Source organism: Mobula hypostoma, chromosome 11, assembly GCF_963921235.1.
Source record: "Mobula hypostoma chromosome 11, sMobHyp1.1, whole genome shotgun sequence".
Classification (NCBI taxonomy): domain Eukaryota; kingdom Metazoa; phylum Chordata; class Chondrichthyes; order Myliobatiformes; family Myliobatidae; genus Mobula; species Mobula hypostoma.
Genome location: NC_086107.1, coordinates 103,465,567 through 103,487,028, shown reverse-complemented (window position 1 = coordinate 103,487,028; position 21,462 = coordinate 103,465,567). Strand labels below are relative to the sequence as shown.

At 42.2% G+C, this 21,462-nt stretch overlaps 1 protein-coding gene across 11 annotated transcripts in view; it reads right to left on the bottom strand.

The window, feature by feature from the left end:
• Positions 1–21,462, bottom strand: part of LOC134354039 (myocardin-related transcription factor A-like) — a 238,553-nt gene that overhangs the window by 126,374 nt on the left and 90,717 nt on the right. For 8 of the 11 annotated variants that reach the window (XM_063062719.1, XM_063062723.1, XM_063062724.1 and 5 more), the window contains one exon: positions 13,209–13,328. The exons of the other annotated variants lie outside the window; for them this stretch is intronic. In XM_063062719.1, the coding sequence (XP_062918789.1) occupies positions 13,209–13,328 (120 nt within the window). The remainder of the gene's footprint in view (positions 1–13,208; positions 13,329–21,462) is intronic. 11 annotated transcript variants of the gene reach the window in all.

The following is a 21,462-nucleotide window of genomic DNA, read 5'->3' as shown; positions in this document are numbered from 1 at the left end:
TGAAATTTGTTTACTTTACAGCAGCAGGACAATGCAATACATAGTAATAGGAAAAAATAAATTACATTAATTGTGTGTGTATATATATAAAAAAACTTGAACTAAGTAAGTCGTGCAAAAATAGAAATAAAAAAGTAGTGAAGTGGTGTTCATGGATTTAATGTCCATTCAGAAAACAGATGGCAGAGGGGAGGAAGCTGTTCCTGAATCGTTGAGTAAGCAATTAAAGTTCAACCATATTTCTATGGGTCAACCATAGTTCAGACCGGATAAAGCTAGCAGGATTTCATGGAGCAAGTAGGTGTTTTAGGAAGTCTGACAATTACACAGTCACCATTACTGTAATAGGTGTTATATTCCACATCTGATTAATTGTCCAACTTAAATTCACAGCTGACATCATGGCATGCATATCTAAATCATTAGTTCAGACCTCTGGGTTTTGAGTTCATTTACATTTACTGTACTGTTGTAGCAAACATTCCTGCCCTCTTATATCAATGCTCACGAAAAGCAGAAGACCAACCTTTTTTTATACCACGGTAACCGTGCTGGATACAATCAATGCAGCACTGTCCTTTCCATGTGCTGCTGCCAGTGACGGACAGAATCTCAGACAAGACAGATTTGATTTTCCTGCTCTTGCCCAGCATGGTAAAAGGCCACTCGAGGCAAGGAGTTTCAAAGCTTTTCTAGGACAAACCGCTGCCCGCGGTGGTGAGCTTTGACAGTACAGTGAGAACTCCAACTTTCAGATCCAACCCCTGACATTTGATCCATGTGACCTGATTCGCTCCACACAGAAGCACACTTTAAAAAATTCAAGTCTCTTTTTGTTTATAATCTAACAGCCGAAAGAAGATCCCAAAAAAAAATCGCAGAGATTAAAAGAGTTTAGACAGATGTCCACCAGAAGTAGCCGGCATTTTTGATGTAGGTTAACACTTGCACAGTCTGCACTTTACAAGACAGGCAACACACAGCAACAACTGACTCTATGCAACTAAAATAGTAAACATGCAGCTGCCTGCCTAAGTCTAATCAACACATGACTCTTCTTTTTTTTGTTAAAAAAGAAAGGTTTTTAATATCAACAAATCCATCATGTCCTCTCTTTATTTTCTGAGTAATTCCACAGATGTTTATCCTTTTTTCTTCCAGTCCTCTAGGTCTGTTACTGAGAGTTAATATAACTGTCCATACAGTGACTTGTCATCTGGGAAAGCACTGCATCTCAAACAGTCCCGTGCTTGAAATAATTGTCTGAGTCCATATTTTGGCACAATCAGCCTTTATTTCTGCAGAATTATTATGCTTGGAGAAATGAAGATCAGCCAGGCTCTTTGATCTTTATCAGAAAGTGCTACAGAAGAAGAGAATAGGGTCCAATTATACTGCCCTCCACAGCTGTTCTGTCTTATCCTTCTACAATGAAGGAAAAAAGCTCAGGAAGGTAGGAGCTGAAGTCGGCCCCTTGGGCTCCTCAAGCCTGTTCCGTAATTCAGTATGATCATGGATAATCTATGGTAGCTTGAACTCCTCTCCTATGCCACTTTCCCACAGCCCTCACTCATTCAAATGCTTATCTATCATCACCTTCAATATTCCTAATAATTCATAGAACATAGAACAGTACAGCACAGTACCGGCCCCTCGGCCCACAATGTTGTGCCCGCAAACCCTGCCTCCCACATAACCCCCGAACTTAAATTCCTCCATATTCTAGGAGTCTAGTAGTCTCCCAAATTTCACCAGTGTATCTGCCTCCACCACCAACCCAGGCAGTGCATTCCACGCACCAACCACTCTCTGAGTAAAAAACCTTCCTCTAATATCCCCCTTGAACTTCCCACCCCTTACACCTATTCTGGGGCACAGACTTCCAGATATTCAGTAGCCTCAAATTCCTATACACCTTGGCTTTAAATGATCAGCCCCTTTACTTTATAACTACATTCCCTCTTTTGACACTCTTCCAATAGCAAAACGTCAAGCCTTTTAGCATCTTATAGTTTTGAAGGAGGTCACCTTTCGTACCCCCTAAATTCAAAGGATTAATCCAGATGGAGGAGAGGCTGCTGGAATGTGACTTAAATGGAAGTGTTAAAAGAAGTATCTACTCTTCAAGATGGCGCCAACGAACGTGACCAATGGCTACATCATGCAGACAGTTCACAAAATTACTTATTTTACTTCTTCTTTCAAATATGATTCTACAACTAAGCTGCGTGAGATTGGAACCTGTGATTGACATTTTGGGCTAATTGTGAGCGATCTGGTGCTTTGCTGTCTCTGAGGGAGTTCAATGAACTTTGGAGCAGAGTGTGCGGCCTGGGGCCTGGAGCCTGGAGACCATGTTCAACGCCATTGCTTCTCTCTGATTGAGGCATCCAGCAAGGTTGAAGTCGATGTGGACAAGAGCGGAGGATGAGTGGGTGTTTGGGACTGTCTGCCTGTTTGACCAGTCTTCCTCTCCCCCTCCCCCCTTGTGTTGGGCACGTGGCCAAGTGGTTAAGGCGTTCGTCTAGTGATCTGAAGGTCGCCAGTTCGAGCCTCAGCTGTGGCAGCGTGTTTGTGTCCTTGAGCAAGGCACTTAACCACACATTGCTCTAGTGTCTGTGTGAGGAGTGGCGCCCCACACAGACTTCCAATCTACGCCTTGTAAGGCATGAAAATGCCCGAGGCAGGCCTCTCATGGTCTGAGTCGACGTTCCCTCCCCCCCTCACTAGTTGCTGTCCGAGGGAAGTGCAGGAGTCTAGGGATCCATGTTGTAAAGATTGATCGGCAAGGCTGTGGCCTCATTTTGGGGACTTTAAGGTTCACTTTGAATGTGTTTCTGAATTCTGGATACTCTTTTTTTTGCTGTTTTTGAGCAGTTTGATCGGGGCAATCAATGCAGACTGGAGCACTTTGGCCAAGAATGACCCCGCAGCCTGCAGAGGGCTAGCGGCATGGCGCTGAACTGAATTAAACTGAGTACTACTGGACTGCTGGTTTGACGTTTTATATTCTATGTATTGTTTGCTCGCTGTTTGCCGTTTACGCAATTTGTTCTTTGCATGCTGTGTGTTTGATGTTTCTTGAATAGGTTCCATGGTGTTTCTTTGTTTTGTGGCTGCCTACAGGAGACGAATCTCAGAGTTATATTCTGCATATATACTTTGATAATAAATGTACTTTGAATCTTTGAATCCTTTAATTTATCCAAATTGACCTATAATTGTTCTTTTTTAAGTTCATAATAATACTTTTGGGGATGAGAGGAGTGTCCTGTTCTGGGGTTAAAGGACTGTGCATGTGTGCATGTGTGTAGGTGGGGTGGAGGAACAGGGCTTGCTTTTGCTGGTGTTGTTTAGTAGCTTGCTGTGTCCCGTGTTCTGCCGAGCATTTTTGGAGTGCTATTTTGGCATTGGAATATGTGGCAATACTTGCAGGCTGCCTTCAGCATACCCACAGGTATGTTGGTTGTAAATGCAGGCCACACATTTTACTGCATGTTTTGATGTACACATGATAAATAAACGTGAACCTTGAGTAAATAGCAACATTCAGCTTGGTATCATATTTAGTGGGAGTTTCACTAAAGTTAAGAAAACTCCTTTTCTTAAACTCGCGCAACACAGCACTTAAATCTTCCTATTCAACTTCAAGCTATCAACGGATTTTGATGAACTCAAGAACTTGAAGCAACTCCTTTCACTTCTTTTATGGCTTCTTTTTGTTTCAAATGTGATTCTGCTACTGTTGGAGCCTGTTATCTACATTCTGGTGGTGTGTTTTCAGGCGGTTTGCTGTCTCTGAGAGAGTTCCACGAGGCTGCAAGTAGAGCCTGCAGCACGGTGGCCGGGAAGCCTGGAGAAGGGGCGCGAGCCCATGATCAACCTCATCTCTCATGGATCTCACTGGTTAAAGTGCCGAGGAAGATTACAATCATTGAGGCGGGTGCAGAGGGGGAAGCAAGCGTCCAGCACTGTCTTACGGCCTCTCACTCGCTGGTGCTGGAGGAAGGAGTCTGCGTGTGGCGGTCTCTCTCTTTCCTTCTCTTGCTTGCTCCTCTCAAGGGAAGGTCCTTGTGTTCGAGTGATCTCTCTCCCTCGGCTGACAACTCATTTGGGTTATGAGAAGCTTCAAAGATTCCAACTGCATTTATTCTCAAAATATATCTGCAGCATACTTTGGTGCCGGAGCAAGGTTTAATCGCCGCGGTTTGTAGATTTGGACTCATTCACTGGTCTCTCATTTTGTTTTTCGCTACTTTTGGACAATTTTTGAATCGGGCTGGCCTGGAGATAATGTAATGAACACTGAGCTGAACTGAAATATGCCTTTTGATTTTGTGTTTTGTATTCTGTGTTTTTGCACTTTTTTTGTTGCAGCTTGCACAATTATTTTTTGCACATGGGGGGGGGATTGATGTTTTTCTCTGAACAGGCTGGTTCCACGGTTCATTGTTTCGTGGCTGTCTGTTGAGACGACAAATTTCAGGGTTGTATGCTGCAGACATACTTTGAGAATAAATGCAGTTGGAATCTTTGAAGCTTCTCATGAACCCAAATGAGTTGGCAGCCTTGTAATGATGATCACACAAAATACTGGTTCAAAGGCAGGGAGATGAGATAGAAGTGGCTCCTCTAATATATCAGCCAGTCACTGGGATTAAACCTACACCAGTGAAAGCAACGTCGATGACTACAGGGATATGATACATCACCCGTATCTTTCAATAAAAGTATTATAATTTTGATGACATTGGAATGAGACATTGAGAGACACAGGATATGTTGCAATGTTTCAGACTGCATCACTGAAAATATCTGGACTAATTTTATGATGTTGTTTAATTTGGATGTGTTGTTTCTACATATCACTACACCGTAAGCACTAATACAACTAAATTAGGTGTGCAGGTAACGTTGCATTTGTAAAACTAGGTAATACAGCAGCAAGTTTGACATCTGCTTTTCACCTCAGTGATAATTCAAATCCAACCTCAGAATTTCAGAGAAATTTTCCTCCGTGGGCTGACTGCAAAGATCCTGCCTTAATCTAGTCACAAAATACACAGGCCTAGAGCATTCTAATCATCAGAATCAAAATCAGGTTTAATGTCACTGGCATAAGTTTGTCGAGTAATAATTTGTTCACCACTAATTGGATTCACTCAAGACAATGGATCAACTAACAAAGGGACTTAGGGATAATTTATGACTGATGAAGTGACAGGGTTTGATGTGGGCTGATGTACTATGTGAAAATATGCAACATATTAGCAGCACATTGTCTGTGAGCACTTCATGCTGGTACTGGATACCTCTACAGATCCATTCTAAGGCGTTAACATCTCACACATTGAGCACAAAGATTTTTTTTAAATGCGAAGAAATGGGAAGGCTTAACTTTCCCTTTGATTTATTCATTGCCCTCTGCTAACTATATTTTATTCTTCAATCTCAGTATCTTTGCCTCTGTAGTGGACTATAACTCATGGCGAAAGTGTCAATTATTATTGTACTTTCATTATTTTGAAGACAACTGAAACGTTTCAGCTGACTCTTAGCCAAGCTACACCAACATCTATAACTTCAAATATTTTTGAGGGATCATGCAGCAAATGTGTGTTCAGATGCAGCAGTTTAATAACATGCTCAAAACCAGTCAGGATGAAGCCAGCATCAAAATGGATCCAAAATTGCAATCCCCAGAAGACCTCAGATAGTGGTGGTGGTGTGGCATCCGCTTCAGACTTCGAGGCGAATGGTCTCATGTTTGAATCCAGCCGGATCCTTTCACGCTTTCCATCCATACTGGGTTGAGCGTCAAGCTAGCAACTCGGCCTCGTAAAAAAAAAGCTAAAAGGTTGCCACCCGATGCACTACAAGGTGCAAAGAAAAACAACGACAACAGAAAACTTCACCATTCAGAAACAAAAGAGATTCTGCAGATGCTGTAAATCCAGAGTAACATAACACACACACAATGCTGGAGGAACTCTGAAATGTTAACTCCTTATTCCTCTCCATGGATGTTGCCAGACATTTCCTGTGTGTGTTACTACTCAGAGGTCGATTCTATAGTACCAAAGTCTCAGGAAATTGCTCTAAGTATGACTTTCAGTGTTACTTATCCCATGACCCAAATGCACTGTTTCTCAAAATGAGTTGGCTGTGATCGAGGTATTAACACAGCTGCAGCTTTGTGAATATAACGGTGATTGAAAATGCACTGAATGTACAATACACCAATCACTGCTGTTACATTGACAACTACAAAACATCCTGTTAGATCCAGTGTACTTGGCATAATATTTACCTTATTTACTCTGTAATTAGTCGTTCTCTCTGAAACAATTATTTATAAAGCTTATTTCATGTAGTTTATAATGGAATAAGTTGCAATTATTACTGCTGGCTAAGAATGCTGCTATTGATTCTTATGAACTTTTTAAAAATTTAGAATTGTGCATCTGTTAACTTTGATGGGATTTCTCTAACAAACATGATGCATCTACTTAATCAATTATTAAGCAGAAAGAAAAGTAAGCAACAATTTGAGTTATTGACTGCACTTGATCCATTTAGTTCAAATGTAGTCTATCAGAGATAACTTTCACGTTGAAATTTTAATTTTCATTACGTCTGCCAAAATATACTCTCATAACCTCCATACTGCATTCGCGTAACAGCTTCATAGTGCCAGCAGCCTGAGTTCAATTCCTGCTGCTGTCTGTAAGGAGTTTGTAAGCTCTCTCCGTGACTGCATGTATTTTCTCCCACATCCCAAAAATGTGCGAGTCATTAGGTTAGTTGCCCATTTTTGTGTAATTAGGTGGCGCGGGCTCGTCGGGCTGAAAGTGCCTGTCACTGTGCTGCATCTCTAAGTAAAATAAAATTAAGTTCTCTTTCCTCAGTCACTTAACACTCATGTTCATTTCCTCTGCAGAATTCTTGACCTCCAGGATTACATTTTGTGCACCATTACTGATGGCAATCAATGTCGATGCGTTCCCATATTTAAACTGAAATTATCCTTTCATAGTAACGGAGCATATTTAGAAGTGGAAACATTGCTTCTGGATATCACAATAGTGCCTGTTGACATGCATTAACTCAACTTTTCAGATCAGATAATACCTACCAGGGCACGCAATGTTTGAAGACTGGATTTGTGATACCCATGCAAGTCACTTCACACATTGCTAAATACTGCAATCCAACTTGGGTTAATACCTGGCTGCAGTCAACTCTTGGAATGTGCTTCCTACAATACTTCCAAAAGCCGATTTTGATTTCAAATCAACAGAAACACAAGAAACCTCCTTCAAACCCATTTCTCCCAGCACAGCCTTATGAAATACTGTCTGTTATATTAGACTTATCTTCTCCATATAACTCATGTTTTTGGTGAATATTCATGTTTCTACTTTAATTGGTTTGCGAGAAATGAGGCTGAAATTCCAGCAAAATAAATCTGCATCATTTCATTGGTTTATCGTCTCATTTTGCTGTTTTAGTCAAAGTTTTCCCTGTAATTTTGGGATAAAATTGCTACAGGTGTGTTGTGGTGTATTAAATTTTGTATGATATTAGATGAAATTCTGAACAATTCAAAGTGACACTTTAATTCTTTATGAGCTCACAGCATGTAAGGTGTCTGTAGAAGGTAAACACTGTAGGTTTGTTAGATGTTTGCTAATAGTGGCCAGATTCTTACACTGTAAGTCTGTTAAATGTTTGGTAATAGTAGCTGGATTCTTTCTTAGCCTCAATGTACCAATGGCATGAGAACATAAGACCAAAGAGTTTATTTTTTATTTGTCTCTTGTATCTCACTATGCTTGTTCTAAGAATCACGGATTCCTAAGACAGATCCAGGATTATTTCACAAGGCAGAATTTGGAGTTCCTCTGACAACAGCGGCAATCAAGTCCCCCTGACGACAGCAACAATCGAGTGGTGACTAAGCCCTGAAACCTTTGTGGAAATCTTTGTAACTTACTACATGGTATTTTGTGTGGTTTATTTGTGCTTTCTGTTTTAAGATAATAAATTGGGTTTAAGTTACTCTGTTGTGCTTGTACACTTATAACCACATTTCCTGGACACGACATTTTTTGGGGTCTTTTGGGTCTGAACAACCCAGCCCATTACAACTGGAAAAAGGGCCATACATCAGTCCATATTCTGTGATCAATTTCAGCTCTACAGGTAGCCCTGAGCCACCACTGAAACAGCAAAGTCCAAACTTGACCAATTCTGCCTTAAGCCATTGAGTAACCCAAGTTCACTCCTCTAATGCTCCCCATAACTTTGAAAGTGTCCTTTTAAAAAAGAAATGCTTGTATTTCATTAATTATCCCAACCCACCCATTTTCATGGGAATTTAATACACAAATTGATCAATAATTATAAAGCATATAAAACAGCTGTCAGTATCAACTACCCTTGACTGAAACAGTTTGCTAGATGCTTCAGCAACTTCCCTCCCCAACACCATCCCAATAGCTTTTCTAGCCCTTTATGCTGTCTTCTAGATAGCAATATTTATTCCAATCAGACTAGAAATCAAGGCAGGTCCACAAACGATCTCAGTATATTGAAATTACTCATACTCTGCAAAAATACGATTCCAAAATTCTTGACCACACGTCCTCAGATATGCACACTATCTGAGGATAGCAAAAATATGGGGAGGAAATGAAGAGGTAAGGCACAATGAAGATAGTAAAATATTCTCTAAACCCTCAGAAAGCCCAAAGATTTATTTTAGTAACATTTTTTAGCAAAATGAAAGAAAATAACTACTGTTTCCATAACCAATACACACAAAATGCTGGAGGAACTCGGCAGGCCAGAAAAGAGTAAACAGTTGACGTTCTGGGTTGAGACCCTTCATCAGGGCTCTTCATCAGTGTCCTGACGAAGAGTCTCAGCCCGAAATGCCAACTGTTTACTCTTTTCCATAGATGCTGCCTGGCCTGCTGAGCATTTTGTGTGTATTGTGTGTATGTGTTGCGCTCTATTTCCAGCATCTGCAGATTTTCTTGTGTTTGTATTTCCAAACCAAATGGGCTGGTTTTGAAAGTATTGATTATTTTCTCTTGATATATTCATCATCAGAGGAGGAGAGAGCTCCACTCAGCCAGCACATACTGGGGAAATTCTGACCACCAGCCATCCCATTAGATCAGACGATTTCCAGCTACACAGAAACTACAGCTACAAACATTACAAAAAGTGAACAAATACTCCATATGTGAGCCATCTCCTGTGTGAAGCCCAGGGGGAAAGAGGGAGAGGCAGGTTCAGACTAAAAGGTCAAACTTATTGCTCACGTCAGACAGCTCTCAATCAACATCGAAGAGCCGAGTGGACAGTTGTGGAAGCAAAGCTCTTACTTGAGCTGACAACCTCCATAGGAATTTTGCCATCAATATTAGATGTTGAAAAAACATAGGAGTCCTCTTTCAGTAATTATCTCAAAGTATTTGTCAAGATCTGTATCCCAACAACAGGTGGCTGAAATTTGAGACCCGTGCCTACTGCCCTGAGCCTGAAGGGTCAACAAAGGAAAATTCTGTAAAGCAGGATTATATCTAGATCAAAGACAATGCAATAACAGGAGTACATGTACTCCGGCAGATGCCATTCAAGAAATTATGAAGCAGAATATTCAAATCAACTGTGATTCAATATCCTAGGCAAAGCATTTGTGTACATCTCCATTAATATTTACTCTTTCTCGAGATCCCAAACATTCTCCAATCTCTTCTTTCTTCAAAAGAGATGGAAGCTGCTTTGAAACAAATATGTAGCAATATAACAGTGTTGTCAAACAAACGGGCTGCTTGCCATTAGGTTAAATGCCAGTCATAAATGTTCAAGTCTATTAAATAAAGAGAAATTAGATGATCCTTTTGCAGATTTGCAACCAGTTCAGCTTGAAAAGAGAACATTTAATTTAATGCAACAAAATCTGCCAGAAGAACTCAATAGGTCGAGCGGTGTCTTTGGAGAGGAAAGGACTGCCCACCTTCATTTGTTGCCCCTCCTTAAAGTTCAATGTACATTTATTATCAAAGTATGTACACATTATACAACCTTGAGATTCGTCTCCTAACGGGCAGCCACGAAACAAAGAAACCCAAAAGAACCCATTAACAAAAGACCATCAAACACCCAATGTGCAGACAGAGAAAAACAAATCAAGTAAACAATAAACACAGGCAAACAGCGTTCTGAACTGAAGTCCACAAAGAGAGTTCCCCCACCCCTAATGCTGCTCAACCTGCTGAGATCCTCCAGCAGACTGTGTTACTTCAGATTCCAGTCTCTTGTACCTCCATATTTAAACTCAGCAATAGGTTAAACCAATTCAGACAAAATGGCATGACTAATCTCGGCTCTGGCCTCTATCACGCTCGCTGCTCAACTGACTTCAAACTGCCAACTTATTTCCCAACCATGACGGCATTGATCCTTGGAACAAAAATCCTCAGGAATTGTTTACTTATTAAGCAGGATCACAGAACAATGCAGAGTTCCAGACTGAAACAGAGAGCCTAACCATATTAGGAAAGCTCAATGCCAGTCAAAAGCACTTTTGCTCGACTAAAGATTTTGTCCAGTAAAGGTCTGAATTTTGCATTAATAAATCTGCAAAACATGAAAACTAATAAACCACAGGTTAGACTGTCTCTTTGTAATCTGATCAGCCAGGTGAGGAGTTTACAGAAATGGGACGTCCTGCCTAATTCTGCAAACACTGGTTCTCAAGGGAGTAGGTGGGGGAAGGCATTTGATGCCTGTGACGGTACCAATCCAAATTAGCTTCCCACCAGGCGCAAGGAGCTCACTTTATCACCTGCCAATCTTTTACAGCAAGTCTTCAAAAGGACCATCTTATTAAGGGTGTTATTATCCATCATTAAAGGGGGGAGGAGAGAGAGAGGGAGAGGGGCAGAGGGGGAGGGGGAGAGGAGAGGGGGGGAGGAGAGGGGGGAGAGGGGGGAGAGGAGGGGGGAGAGGGGAGAGGGGAGGGGGAGCGGGGAGGAGGAGGGAGGGGGAGGGGGAGGGGGAGGGGAGGGGGAGGGGGGAGAGGGGAGGGGGAGAGGAGAGGGGGAAGAGGAGAGGGGGAAGAGGAGAGGGGGAAGAGGAGAGGGGGAAGAGGAGAGGGGGAAGAGGAGAGGGGGAAGAGGAGGGGGGGAAGAGGAGGGGGGAGAGGGGAGAGGGGAGAGGGAGGGGGAGAGGGGAGAGGGAGGGGGAGAGGGGAGAGGGAGGGGGAGAGGGAGGAGGAGAGGGAGAGAGGGAGGAGGAGAGGGAGAGAGCGAGGGAGAGGGAGAGAGATTGAGATTTTAAACAACAGAAAATTTGCAGATGCTGGAATCCAAAGCAACACACACAAAATACTGGAGGAATCAGCAGGCCAGGCAGCATCTATGGAAAAGAATATAGTCAACGTTTTGGGCCGAGACCCCTCAGGAAGACTGAAGAAAAAAAGATCAGGAGTCAGAGTTAGAAGGAGAGAGATATTTGACAGATTTGCACATCTGTCCAAACTTTTAATTCTGTTGGCCAAAACAAATGTGTTATTTTTCAGTGCGCCTGGAAGAGCTCAATGCCTTAATGATGCCAGGAACTTACTTTGTACTAACCAGGGCAAAGACTCATATAGAATCAAGAAAAATAACCGCCAGCCAATTAGTTCAATTTAACGCTGCCAAAGAAAACATTGATATAAAGTCAATTCAATTGTATTTCCTCTCTTTGTTCAAAGAGGTTAGAGAAAGGATTTTCTTGTATAAGAGTCTACCTAATGAGGATTCAAACAAAATTTTTACCAAAGGAAACTGGATGTGTACATTCCATCCTTTATTAGACCTTCCTGTTCTACCCTTTATTAATCCAACACCTCATACCAGAGGCTGTGATTCAAATACCAGAGTCTGCAATCACTAGGACATCATCCCGGTAGGTTGGAGGAGCAAGACTTTATATTCCATCTGGGTAGCCTCCAAACTACTGGCCTGAACATCAATTTCTTAGACTTCTGATAATTGCCTTCCCCCCACCATTCCCCATTCCTGTTTCTATCTCTTAACTTATCCCTTACCTGCCCATCACCTCCCTCTAGTGCTCCTCCCACTTCCCTTTCTTCCATAATCTTCTGTCCTCTCCTATCAGATGCCTCCTTATCCGGTCCTTTAACTCTTTCTCCAGCATCTTATGTGTGTTGCTTTGAACTTCCAGCATCTGCAGATTTTCTCATGTTCCTGGTAACTAGTCTATTTAAAGCTATTAAATCTTATCTATTTTAATATCTTCCCTTATTTTCCCATACGCCAGTTAAGGCCTTACTGACCTGATCTCTCCTTATCCATTAACCTTGCCATCCTTGGAATCAGTGAAGTTTTGCTGCACTTCCAGAGCAAGAACATGTGGCTATTGGAAACCAAGTAGCGACTGACACAGCCTTAAAAATGGCATCAGAGTCTTTATGTATATTTAAGGCAGAGGTTGATAGACTCTTGATTGCTCAGGGCATGAAGGGATAAGGGGAGAAGGCAGGAGACTGGGGCTGAGAGGAAAATTGGATCGGCCTTGATGAAATTGTAGAGCAGACACGATGGGCCAAATGGCCTAATTCTGCCCCTGTATCTTATGATTTTATCTATTTTCATTTTGCCAAAGCATTCTAAGAATATTGAAAGTGATGAACTACGGTGGAATGACAGTTGAAATTAGGAGCTGTTTAATGCATAATTAACATCACCATCTCCAGTTCTGAAAGGTCATCAACCCAAATGTTAACTGATATTATCTCCACAGATGCAGTAAGCATTCCCAGCATTTTGTTTTCTGTAAGAATTTCAGGAAATATCTAGAAGGTAAAACCCAAACCACAGTAAAACGGTATGTAATTAATCAATATAGGAACCTGTGTAAGAATCTATCATCTGAATAAATTATGGAAAGTAGTAAATACTGTCCAGATGATGTGTCTTGAACAAGAAATTATATCATTAGCAAAGATTAGAATATATTCAATCAACTGCAAGCACTGACTTGTGCTTAAAACAAATGTTTTACTTATAATGAAATGATCTGATCCCTGCACCAAAAGTGACCTCTTTTCAACTTCCCAGCCCAGCAGCCAACACCACCCACCCTCCCCCATCTCTCCCAGCCACTAACACATCGGTATATCTCACCTTGTAGCAACCTCTCCTCCTGTTGGCTGAACGTGGAGTGGCACTGGCGTCTAAGGCGTGGTGAGGTCCGCCCCTCGTTCGCCTGCCCTTCCATCTGAGGGCCAGTTTCAGAGGAGTGCTCTTTGGGGGAAAAAAGAAACAGTCAATTTACCTCAAGACCCATTAACCGTTTACCTGTGGAATTCTCTGCCACAGGAAACAGTTGAGGCCAGTTCACTGGCTATATTTAAGAAGGAGTTAGATATGGCCCTTGTGGCTAAAGGGATCGGGGGTATGGAGAGAAGGCAGGTACAGGGTTCTGAGTTATGATCAGCCATGATCATACTGTGTGGCGGTGCATGTTCGAAGGGCTGAATGGCCTACTCCTGTACCTATTTTCTATGTTTCCGTGTTTCTAACCGTACCACCAAAAAAAATCCCTGTTGAGACCAGAAGGAAGGACAATTATGAAGTATAATCATAGAAGGTCGGCATAACATTGTGGGCCGAAGGGCCTGTAATGTTCTATGTTTTGAGGTACAACACCTTCCCGAAGGCAATCTACATCTCCTCCTTCATCCAACAAAAAAAACCAAAGGTAAGTATAAACTTCTGTGTCATGTAGAAAACTTTTTAACCTTCAAGAATTTATTTGTAAAATTTGAAATATATATTAAAGAACACAACAGCAAACAGTTTCATTGCTCCTAGCTTAACTCCAATTACTTAACTTGTCATTAGTTATCATTTAGTTAAAACCCTTAAGTAAACATTTTCCTAAACTTTGGCCATGCCGCAGAAAGTTCTTGTAGTGACTGCATCCAGCTTCAGCAAGTCCCTCAACATATACTCCAGGAGTTTAAAGTGTGCCTGTTTGCAGCCCTTTGTCACAGGCAACGCCTCGCTCTGAACTCAGTGAGTTTCAGACAGACCAGAGTGGGAGTCTCCAACAGCAGCTGTCCCCACCGCAACCCCCCCCCCCCCGACCCTGGAAATGTCCCTACACTGAATCCAAGAAAAACCTCAGTACAGATTCTCACACCTTGTGTTGCACCAAGTAATCACAGAACTTTAAAAATATTTCAGGAGCTGTCAATGAAGTTGGGGTCACGGCAAAGAATATAACATAGGAGGGATTGCCACTGTATTTGAGTGTGGTATTAAACAAAGAACACATGGATGCTCATGTTTCCTCATGAATGCAATAGGATTCCATTAAAGCTCTGTGGCTTATTTACCACCCAGACCATACATGAGACAAGGGCTCCCAACCTTCTTTATGCCATAGACCCCTAACATTAACCAAGGAATCCCTGACCCAGAAGAACAAATTAAGTGGCTATTCATCACATTTTCTTTGCAGAATTTTTCTCGCACATCAGTGCAATCCATTGGCTGCTCTGAAAAAGTGAAATGCACACTTTAGATCAAGCCCTTTTCTTAAAATTGAAGCCTCACAGTGGGGCAACAGGAGAAATGATAAATCAAAAATCTAGTCTCCTATTCACAGACTGAATCTGGTCGGCTCCTTGCACACTTTTCATCCGTCAAGCTAGCAACTCGGCCTTGTGAAAAACAGACAAATGCTAAAAGAAACAGCAAAGTTGTTGTCCGATGCGCCACAAAGCACAGAAAGAAACAACAACAATTCACTAACTAACTGACGTGCACAACTCTTGCTGGGAGGGCCAGACTACTAACCTGAATCACTTCTGGGGATCATGCATAGAACTGGCTAAATCCTGATCCATGAAAGGGCCACAGAGTTATCATTTCAGCTTGCTCCGATATCAGACTCATAGATCAAAGGACCAACTTCTTGCAATGTCCCGGCATATATACAGCAAAGTCTGGGCAGTGATATTGAACCAGGCTTCGCTGGGCCAGTGGCAAAAACTCCATTTTAAAGGAGACGAGGAAATTTCAGATTGCAGGTTTTCAGATGGACAAGGACAGACAAAGATGGAGGGCCTTCATTGCTGCCCTAACCACCAGCGGTGTAGCAGGCAATCATGATGATGAATTAACTTGTTTAATTTCTTTAAGTCTTCTAAATGCTTGCTAGAACTTTATGTTTAATAATTTTTAAAGCTGTACAATACAAGCTTTGGCCCATTGAGTCTGCTTCATCATTTCATCAGGGCTGATCCATTTTCCCTCTCGGCCCCAATCTCCTGCTTTCTCCCAGTATCCCTCCATGCCCTGACTAATCAAGAATCTATCACCCTCTGCCTTAAATATACCCAATGACTTGACCTCCACAACTGCCTGTGGCAACAAATTCTACAGATTCACCACCATCTGGTTAAAGAAATTCCTCTTCATCTCTGTTCTAAAAGGACGCCCCTCAATTCTGAGACTGTGTCCTCTGGTCTTGGACTCCCCCAGCAGAAAAACATCCTCTCCACATCCACTCTATCGAGGCCTTTCAACATTCCAATAGGTTTCAAGTCAAGTCAAGTTGCTTTTATTGTCATTTCAAACATAACTGCTGGTACAGCACACAGCAAAAACAAAACAACGTTCCTCCAGGACCATGGTGCTACATAAAACAACACAAAACTACACTAGACTACCTGAAACAACACGAAACTACATTAGACTTCAGACCTACATGGGACTACATAAAGTGCAGAAAACAGTGCAAGACAGTCAATAATTAATAAACAAGACAATAGGCACAGTAAAGGACAAATTACAATATAATAATAAATGATGTAAATGTAAATTCAGTGAGGTCACCCCAGGATGATGCCTGAACTTGAAGGCCTGAGCTACAAGGAGAGTTTGCAGACTAGAACTTTATTCCCTGAAATAAAGGAGATCAGCGGGTGATCTGACAGAGGTATATAAGATCATGAGAGGCACAGACGGGGTGAAAGGACATCACCTTTTTCCCCAAGGAGGGGGTGGATTAAAAAAACGTGAGGGCATAGGTTTAATATCAGAAGTGAAAAATTTAAAAGGGACATTAGGAGCAGCTTTTTCACGCAATGGTGGTGCATATTTGGAATGAACCACCTTAAATAGTAATTGAGGTAGGCATATTAGCTGATAAGTACATGGATACGAGAGATTTAGGGAGTTATGGGCCAAATATTTATTAATTTATTTATTGAGATAGGACCATCAAACTGCACTGCCCATCAACCACCAATTTAATCCTAACCTGATTACAGGAGAATTTACAATACCGATTAACCTACTAACCAGTACACCTTTGGACTGTGAGAGGAAACTGAAGCACCCGGAGGAAACCCATGCATTCCAAGGGGAGTACGTACAGACTCCTTAGAGATGACATGAGAATTGAACTCCAAACTCCAACACCCCGAGCCATGGATAGCATCGCCTTTAACCGCTACACTACCGTGGTGCCCCAATGGCAGGTGGGGCCAGCTCACTAGGCAACACAGTTGGCATGGATGAGTTGGGCTGAAGAGCCCCATGCTGTATGACTCTGTACCCAGTGAGCTGGGCCTTGTCCAGTCAGACGTCAAAGCATCCCTGGGGGAGGAAAGCCTTGAACTCCAGACACTCACCAGTCAAGCACCAAGTTGTTATTGCAAACAGGTCCAAGTAGGGGGAGGAAGTGAGCACACATAACTTCACGCCACCAAGCCATGATTATGTCCCATAAAATAAAACTTCAAAAGGAATACATATCAAAGGTATCTTATTTCAAAGCTAATTTACATTTAGACATCACGACTTATACACATATCTAGTCTCTTTCTCTGGAATGAAGGATAATAGAAGGCTGCAGGAACTATTCTAGATAGATAGACATACTTTATTGATCCTGAGGGAAATTGGGTTTCGTTACAGTTGCACCGACCAAGAATAGAGTATAAATATAGCAATATAAAACCATAAATAATTAAATAATAATATGTAAATTATGCCAGATGGAAATAAGACCAGGACTAGCCTATTGGCTCAGGGTGTCTGACTCTCCAAGGGAGGAGTTGTAAAGTTTGATGGCCACAGGCAGGAATGACGCTCTGTGTTGCATCTCGGTGGAATGAGTCTCTGGCTGAATGTACTCCTGTGCCCAACCAGTACATTATGTAGTGGATGGGAGACATTGTCCAAGATGGCATGCAACTTGGACAGCATCCTCTTTTCAGACACCACCATCAGAGAGTCCAGTTCCGTCCCCACAACATCACTGGCCTTACGAATGAGTTTGTTGATTCTTTTGGTGTCTGCTACCCTCAGCCTGCTGCCCCAGCACACAACAGCAAACATGATAGCACTGGCCACCACAGACTCGTAGAACATCCTCAGCATCGTCCGACAGATGTTAAAGGACCTCAGTCTCCTCAGGAAATAGAGATGGCTCTGACCCTTCTTGCAGACAGCCTCAGTGTTCTTTGACCAGTCCAGTTTATTATCAATTCGTATCCCCAGGTATTTGTAATCCTCCACCATGTCCACACTGACCCCCTGGATGGAAACAGGGGTCACCGGTGCCTTAGCCCTCCTCAGGTCCACCACCAGCTCCTTAGTCTTTTTCACATTAAACTGCAGATAATTCTGCTCACACCATGTGACAAAGTTTCCCACTGTAGCCCTGTACTCAGCCTCATCTCCCTTGCTGATGCATCCAACTATGGCAGAGTCATCAGAAAACCTCTGAAGATGGCAAGACTCTGTGCTGTAGTTGAAGTCCGAGGTGTAAATGGTGAAGAGAAAGGGAGACAAGACTGTATTCTAGAATGAATACAGGATCATTGTTGCCCCTCTGTTATCACAGCCATTCTGTATCCAAACAGCAATTCAATTATCTCACCATGTAAAACAAGTTACTTGGGCAAGTACTAATGCAAACATAGTTTGCATAGAAATGCATCGAATCAGCTTGCAAAATATCTGCCCAAAGCGCTTTATTAATATGGGGCAATTATCATGGAACTAGTCATGTGAGGTCAAACACTGCTGTCCTAAAACTGCTTTAAAGCAGCCCTTTCGCAAAACAGCCAGAACTTAACCTCAAGAGAAAAGAAGCTACTTTGCTTAATTCCTTGAAGTGATAGAGCATTAAAATCGGGAGCTTAGGATTCTGTTGCACGTCATTCCAATTGTTTTATTGACATGTACAAACTGTGGTCCCCCTGCATCCATAAAGCCCTGTATCTCTTGTAGAAAGATACATTAAGTTTGCAATGACAACCTGCAGACCTTCACAAACACACAAAACAGACAAAAGTATGCAAGCCCAAAAAAGATGTATTGAAAACTAATTAAATCCTTCCTCAAAGGTGTGACTTAATCAGGGAATGATGTACAGAGTTGAAGCACATGACAGAATTCCAGAGTTTAAGGCCCAAGCAGGGTGCGGCAGTGAGCATCATGCATACTGTAAAAGGCCAAAATGCACCAGTATTGATGGCACTGTTCAATATTGAAAATTAATGAGTTACAGTTAGGTTTTATTTCAGGAACTCCACAGCATAACAATTCAGTAGAATTAGATGCCTTGCACCTGAAATACCACATTTCCAAGGAACTAGGCAAAGATACAAGACATAAGACAAAGCAGAATTAGGCCATCTAGTCCATCATGTCTACTCCACCATTCAATCAGAAATGATTTATTTTCCCTCTCAACCCCATTCTCCTGCCTTCTCTCCGTAATCTTTGATGCCCTTACTAATCAAGAACCTATGAACTTCTGCTTTAAATATACCCAATGACCTGGCCTCCACAGTCGTCTGTGGCAATGAATTCCACAGATCCAACACCCTCTAGCTTTCCTCCTTACCTTTATTTTAAAGGATATCCTTGTATTCTGAGGCTGTGCCCTCTGGTCCTAGACCCTACCACTATTGGAAACATCCTCCCCACATCCATTCTTTCTAGGCTTTTCAATATTCGATAGGTTTCAATGAAATTTAAGGACAGTCTGGTATGGGGGGGTGGCTACTGCCCAGGATCAAAATAAGGCGCAGACAGTTGGAAACTTAAATCAGCTCCATGGGCGCTAGCCTTCATAGTATCCAGGACATCTTCAAGGAGTGATGTCTGAAAAAGGCAGCATCCATTATTAAGGACCCCCATCACCCAGGACATGCCCTGTTCTCAATGCTACCATCAAGAAGGAGGTAGAGAAGCCTGAAGGCACACACTCAATAATTTAGAAACACCTTCTTCCCCTCTGCCATCTAATCTCTGAATGGACATTGAACCCATGAACACTACCTCACTGAGCATTGGGGGCATGCTGTGTTGGCACCAGAATATATGGCGACACTTGGCAGGCTGCCCCTAGCAATGCCCCTAGATTGCATTGGTTGTTAGTGCAAACTATACATTTCACTATATGTCTTGATGTACATGATAAATATAAATAAATCTGAATCTGGTTCATAAATACCCCAGTGAGAGAAACCTGCTGTCCTCGCTCAGTCGAGCCAATGTGACTCCAAATGCGGTTAACTCCCTTCCGAAATAGAAAAGCACTAGGATCAACAAATTATGAGATGGGCTATAAATGCTCCCATTGTCATCAAATGAATGAATGGATAAATGAAGTTTTTTTTAAAAAAGTGGAATTGGATAAAAGACAGGGAAAACAGAATAACTAATTCATCTGCTGTTCCTGAAAAACCACAAAAATCACTGTGGGGGCATGTAAATAAGATGAACGTTTAGATTATTGTAGTAGAAATGCTGATTCATTACTTGGTTCTCCTCAGAAGCAAATTACTGCCCTGACCATTCACCCTTCTAGTCCCCAAATGTATCAGGGCTTTGAAATGCAAAGTAGATGCTAGTCAGCAAGGGAGAATGACTTGCATGCACAGCCAAAGATTATGCCTGAATTTTAGCGATAAGTCCCAGCAGTTCCAAAGAGACCATCTCTAGAGGGGAGGAAGTAATGGCAAAGTTTCACAGTCTCTGTGGTGTTGATTCCCCCTTTGTAGACATAACTGCAGGCAGTAGTACAAAGATAACCCTGGTATCCAGCAGCTACTATAGCACCCAATGAGTTGTACAGCTAGTCCAGAACTTATAGAATAAACATGAATTGGGGGGGGGGGGGGGGAAACGACAATATTTTGGTTGATATATTACAGAATATTAAAAGCTTGAAATTTACAAGAATAAAGCCTATTGTACATTAAATATTTGTAATTAAAACTCACAAAATTTTCTTTCTGTTATTAGAGAATTTACTCAACACTAATTACGGACTGATAATCAAAGCTCATATGCGCAAAGCTCACAACAATACAAATTCTGCACCAATCACCACCCCTTCCACCTCACACTCCCCTCTCAAAGGCCACATCTTCTAAGAATTGAGGGGAAAAATAAAAAAGGCAAAGACAAAAACTGCTCTTCAATCATCCACTGCCAGAAAAGCCCAACTAATTTTTCGTACGATTGATTTCATTCCAGGGCCATTCCAATTTAAGTGCAATGAAGTACTTAAGTGATATCACAAGAGTAGCTCAGCAAAATAATGGACTGCAATGGTGTATATGGCTCAGATTTGAGTCTTAATGTTCAGAGTGCAGAGGCATCAGCTGCTGCTCTTCTAATACAAGAGAACAAAGAGTAAAGCAACACACACACAATGCTGGAGGAACTCAGCAGGCCAGGCAGCATCTATGGAAAACAGTTGACGTTTCGGGCTGACACCCTTCTTCAGGACTGGAAAGGCAACCCCTTTTATTCTGTCTGGGTAACCTCCAACCTAACAGCATGAATATCGATTTCACCTTCAGGTGAAAATTCCACCCCCCCCCCGCCCATTCCGCTCTCTGACCTTTCACTTCTCACCTGCCTATTACTTCCCCCTCCTTCCCTTACTTCTATTGTCCGCTCTCCTGTCCTGTCAGATTGATTGAGGAAAAACTTCTTCACCCAGAGAGTGGTGGATATATGGAATGCTCTGCCCCAGAAGGCAGCAGAGGCCAAGTCTCTGGATGCTTTCAAGAAAGAGATGGATAGAGCTCTTAAAGATAGCGGAATCAAAGGTTACGGGGATAAGGCAGGAACCGGATACTGATTGTGGATGATCAGCCATGATCACAGTGAATGGCGGTGCTGGCTCGAAGGGTCAAATGGCCTACTCCTGCACCTATTGTCTATTGTCTATTCTTTCTTCTCCTGCCCTTGACCTTTCCCACCTACCTGGCTTTACCTATCACCTTCCAGCTAGCCTATTCCCCTTTCCCCCATCACTTCCTGTCCTGAAGAAGGGTCCCAGCCTGAAACGTCAACTGTTTATTGACTTCCATAGATGCTGCCTGACCTGCTGAAT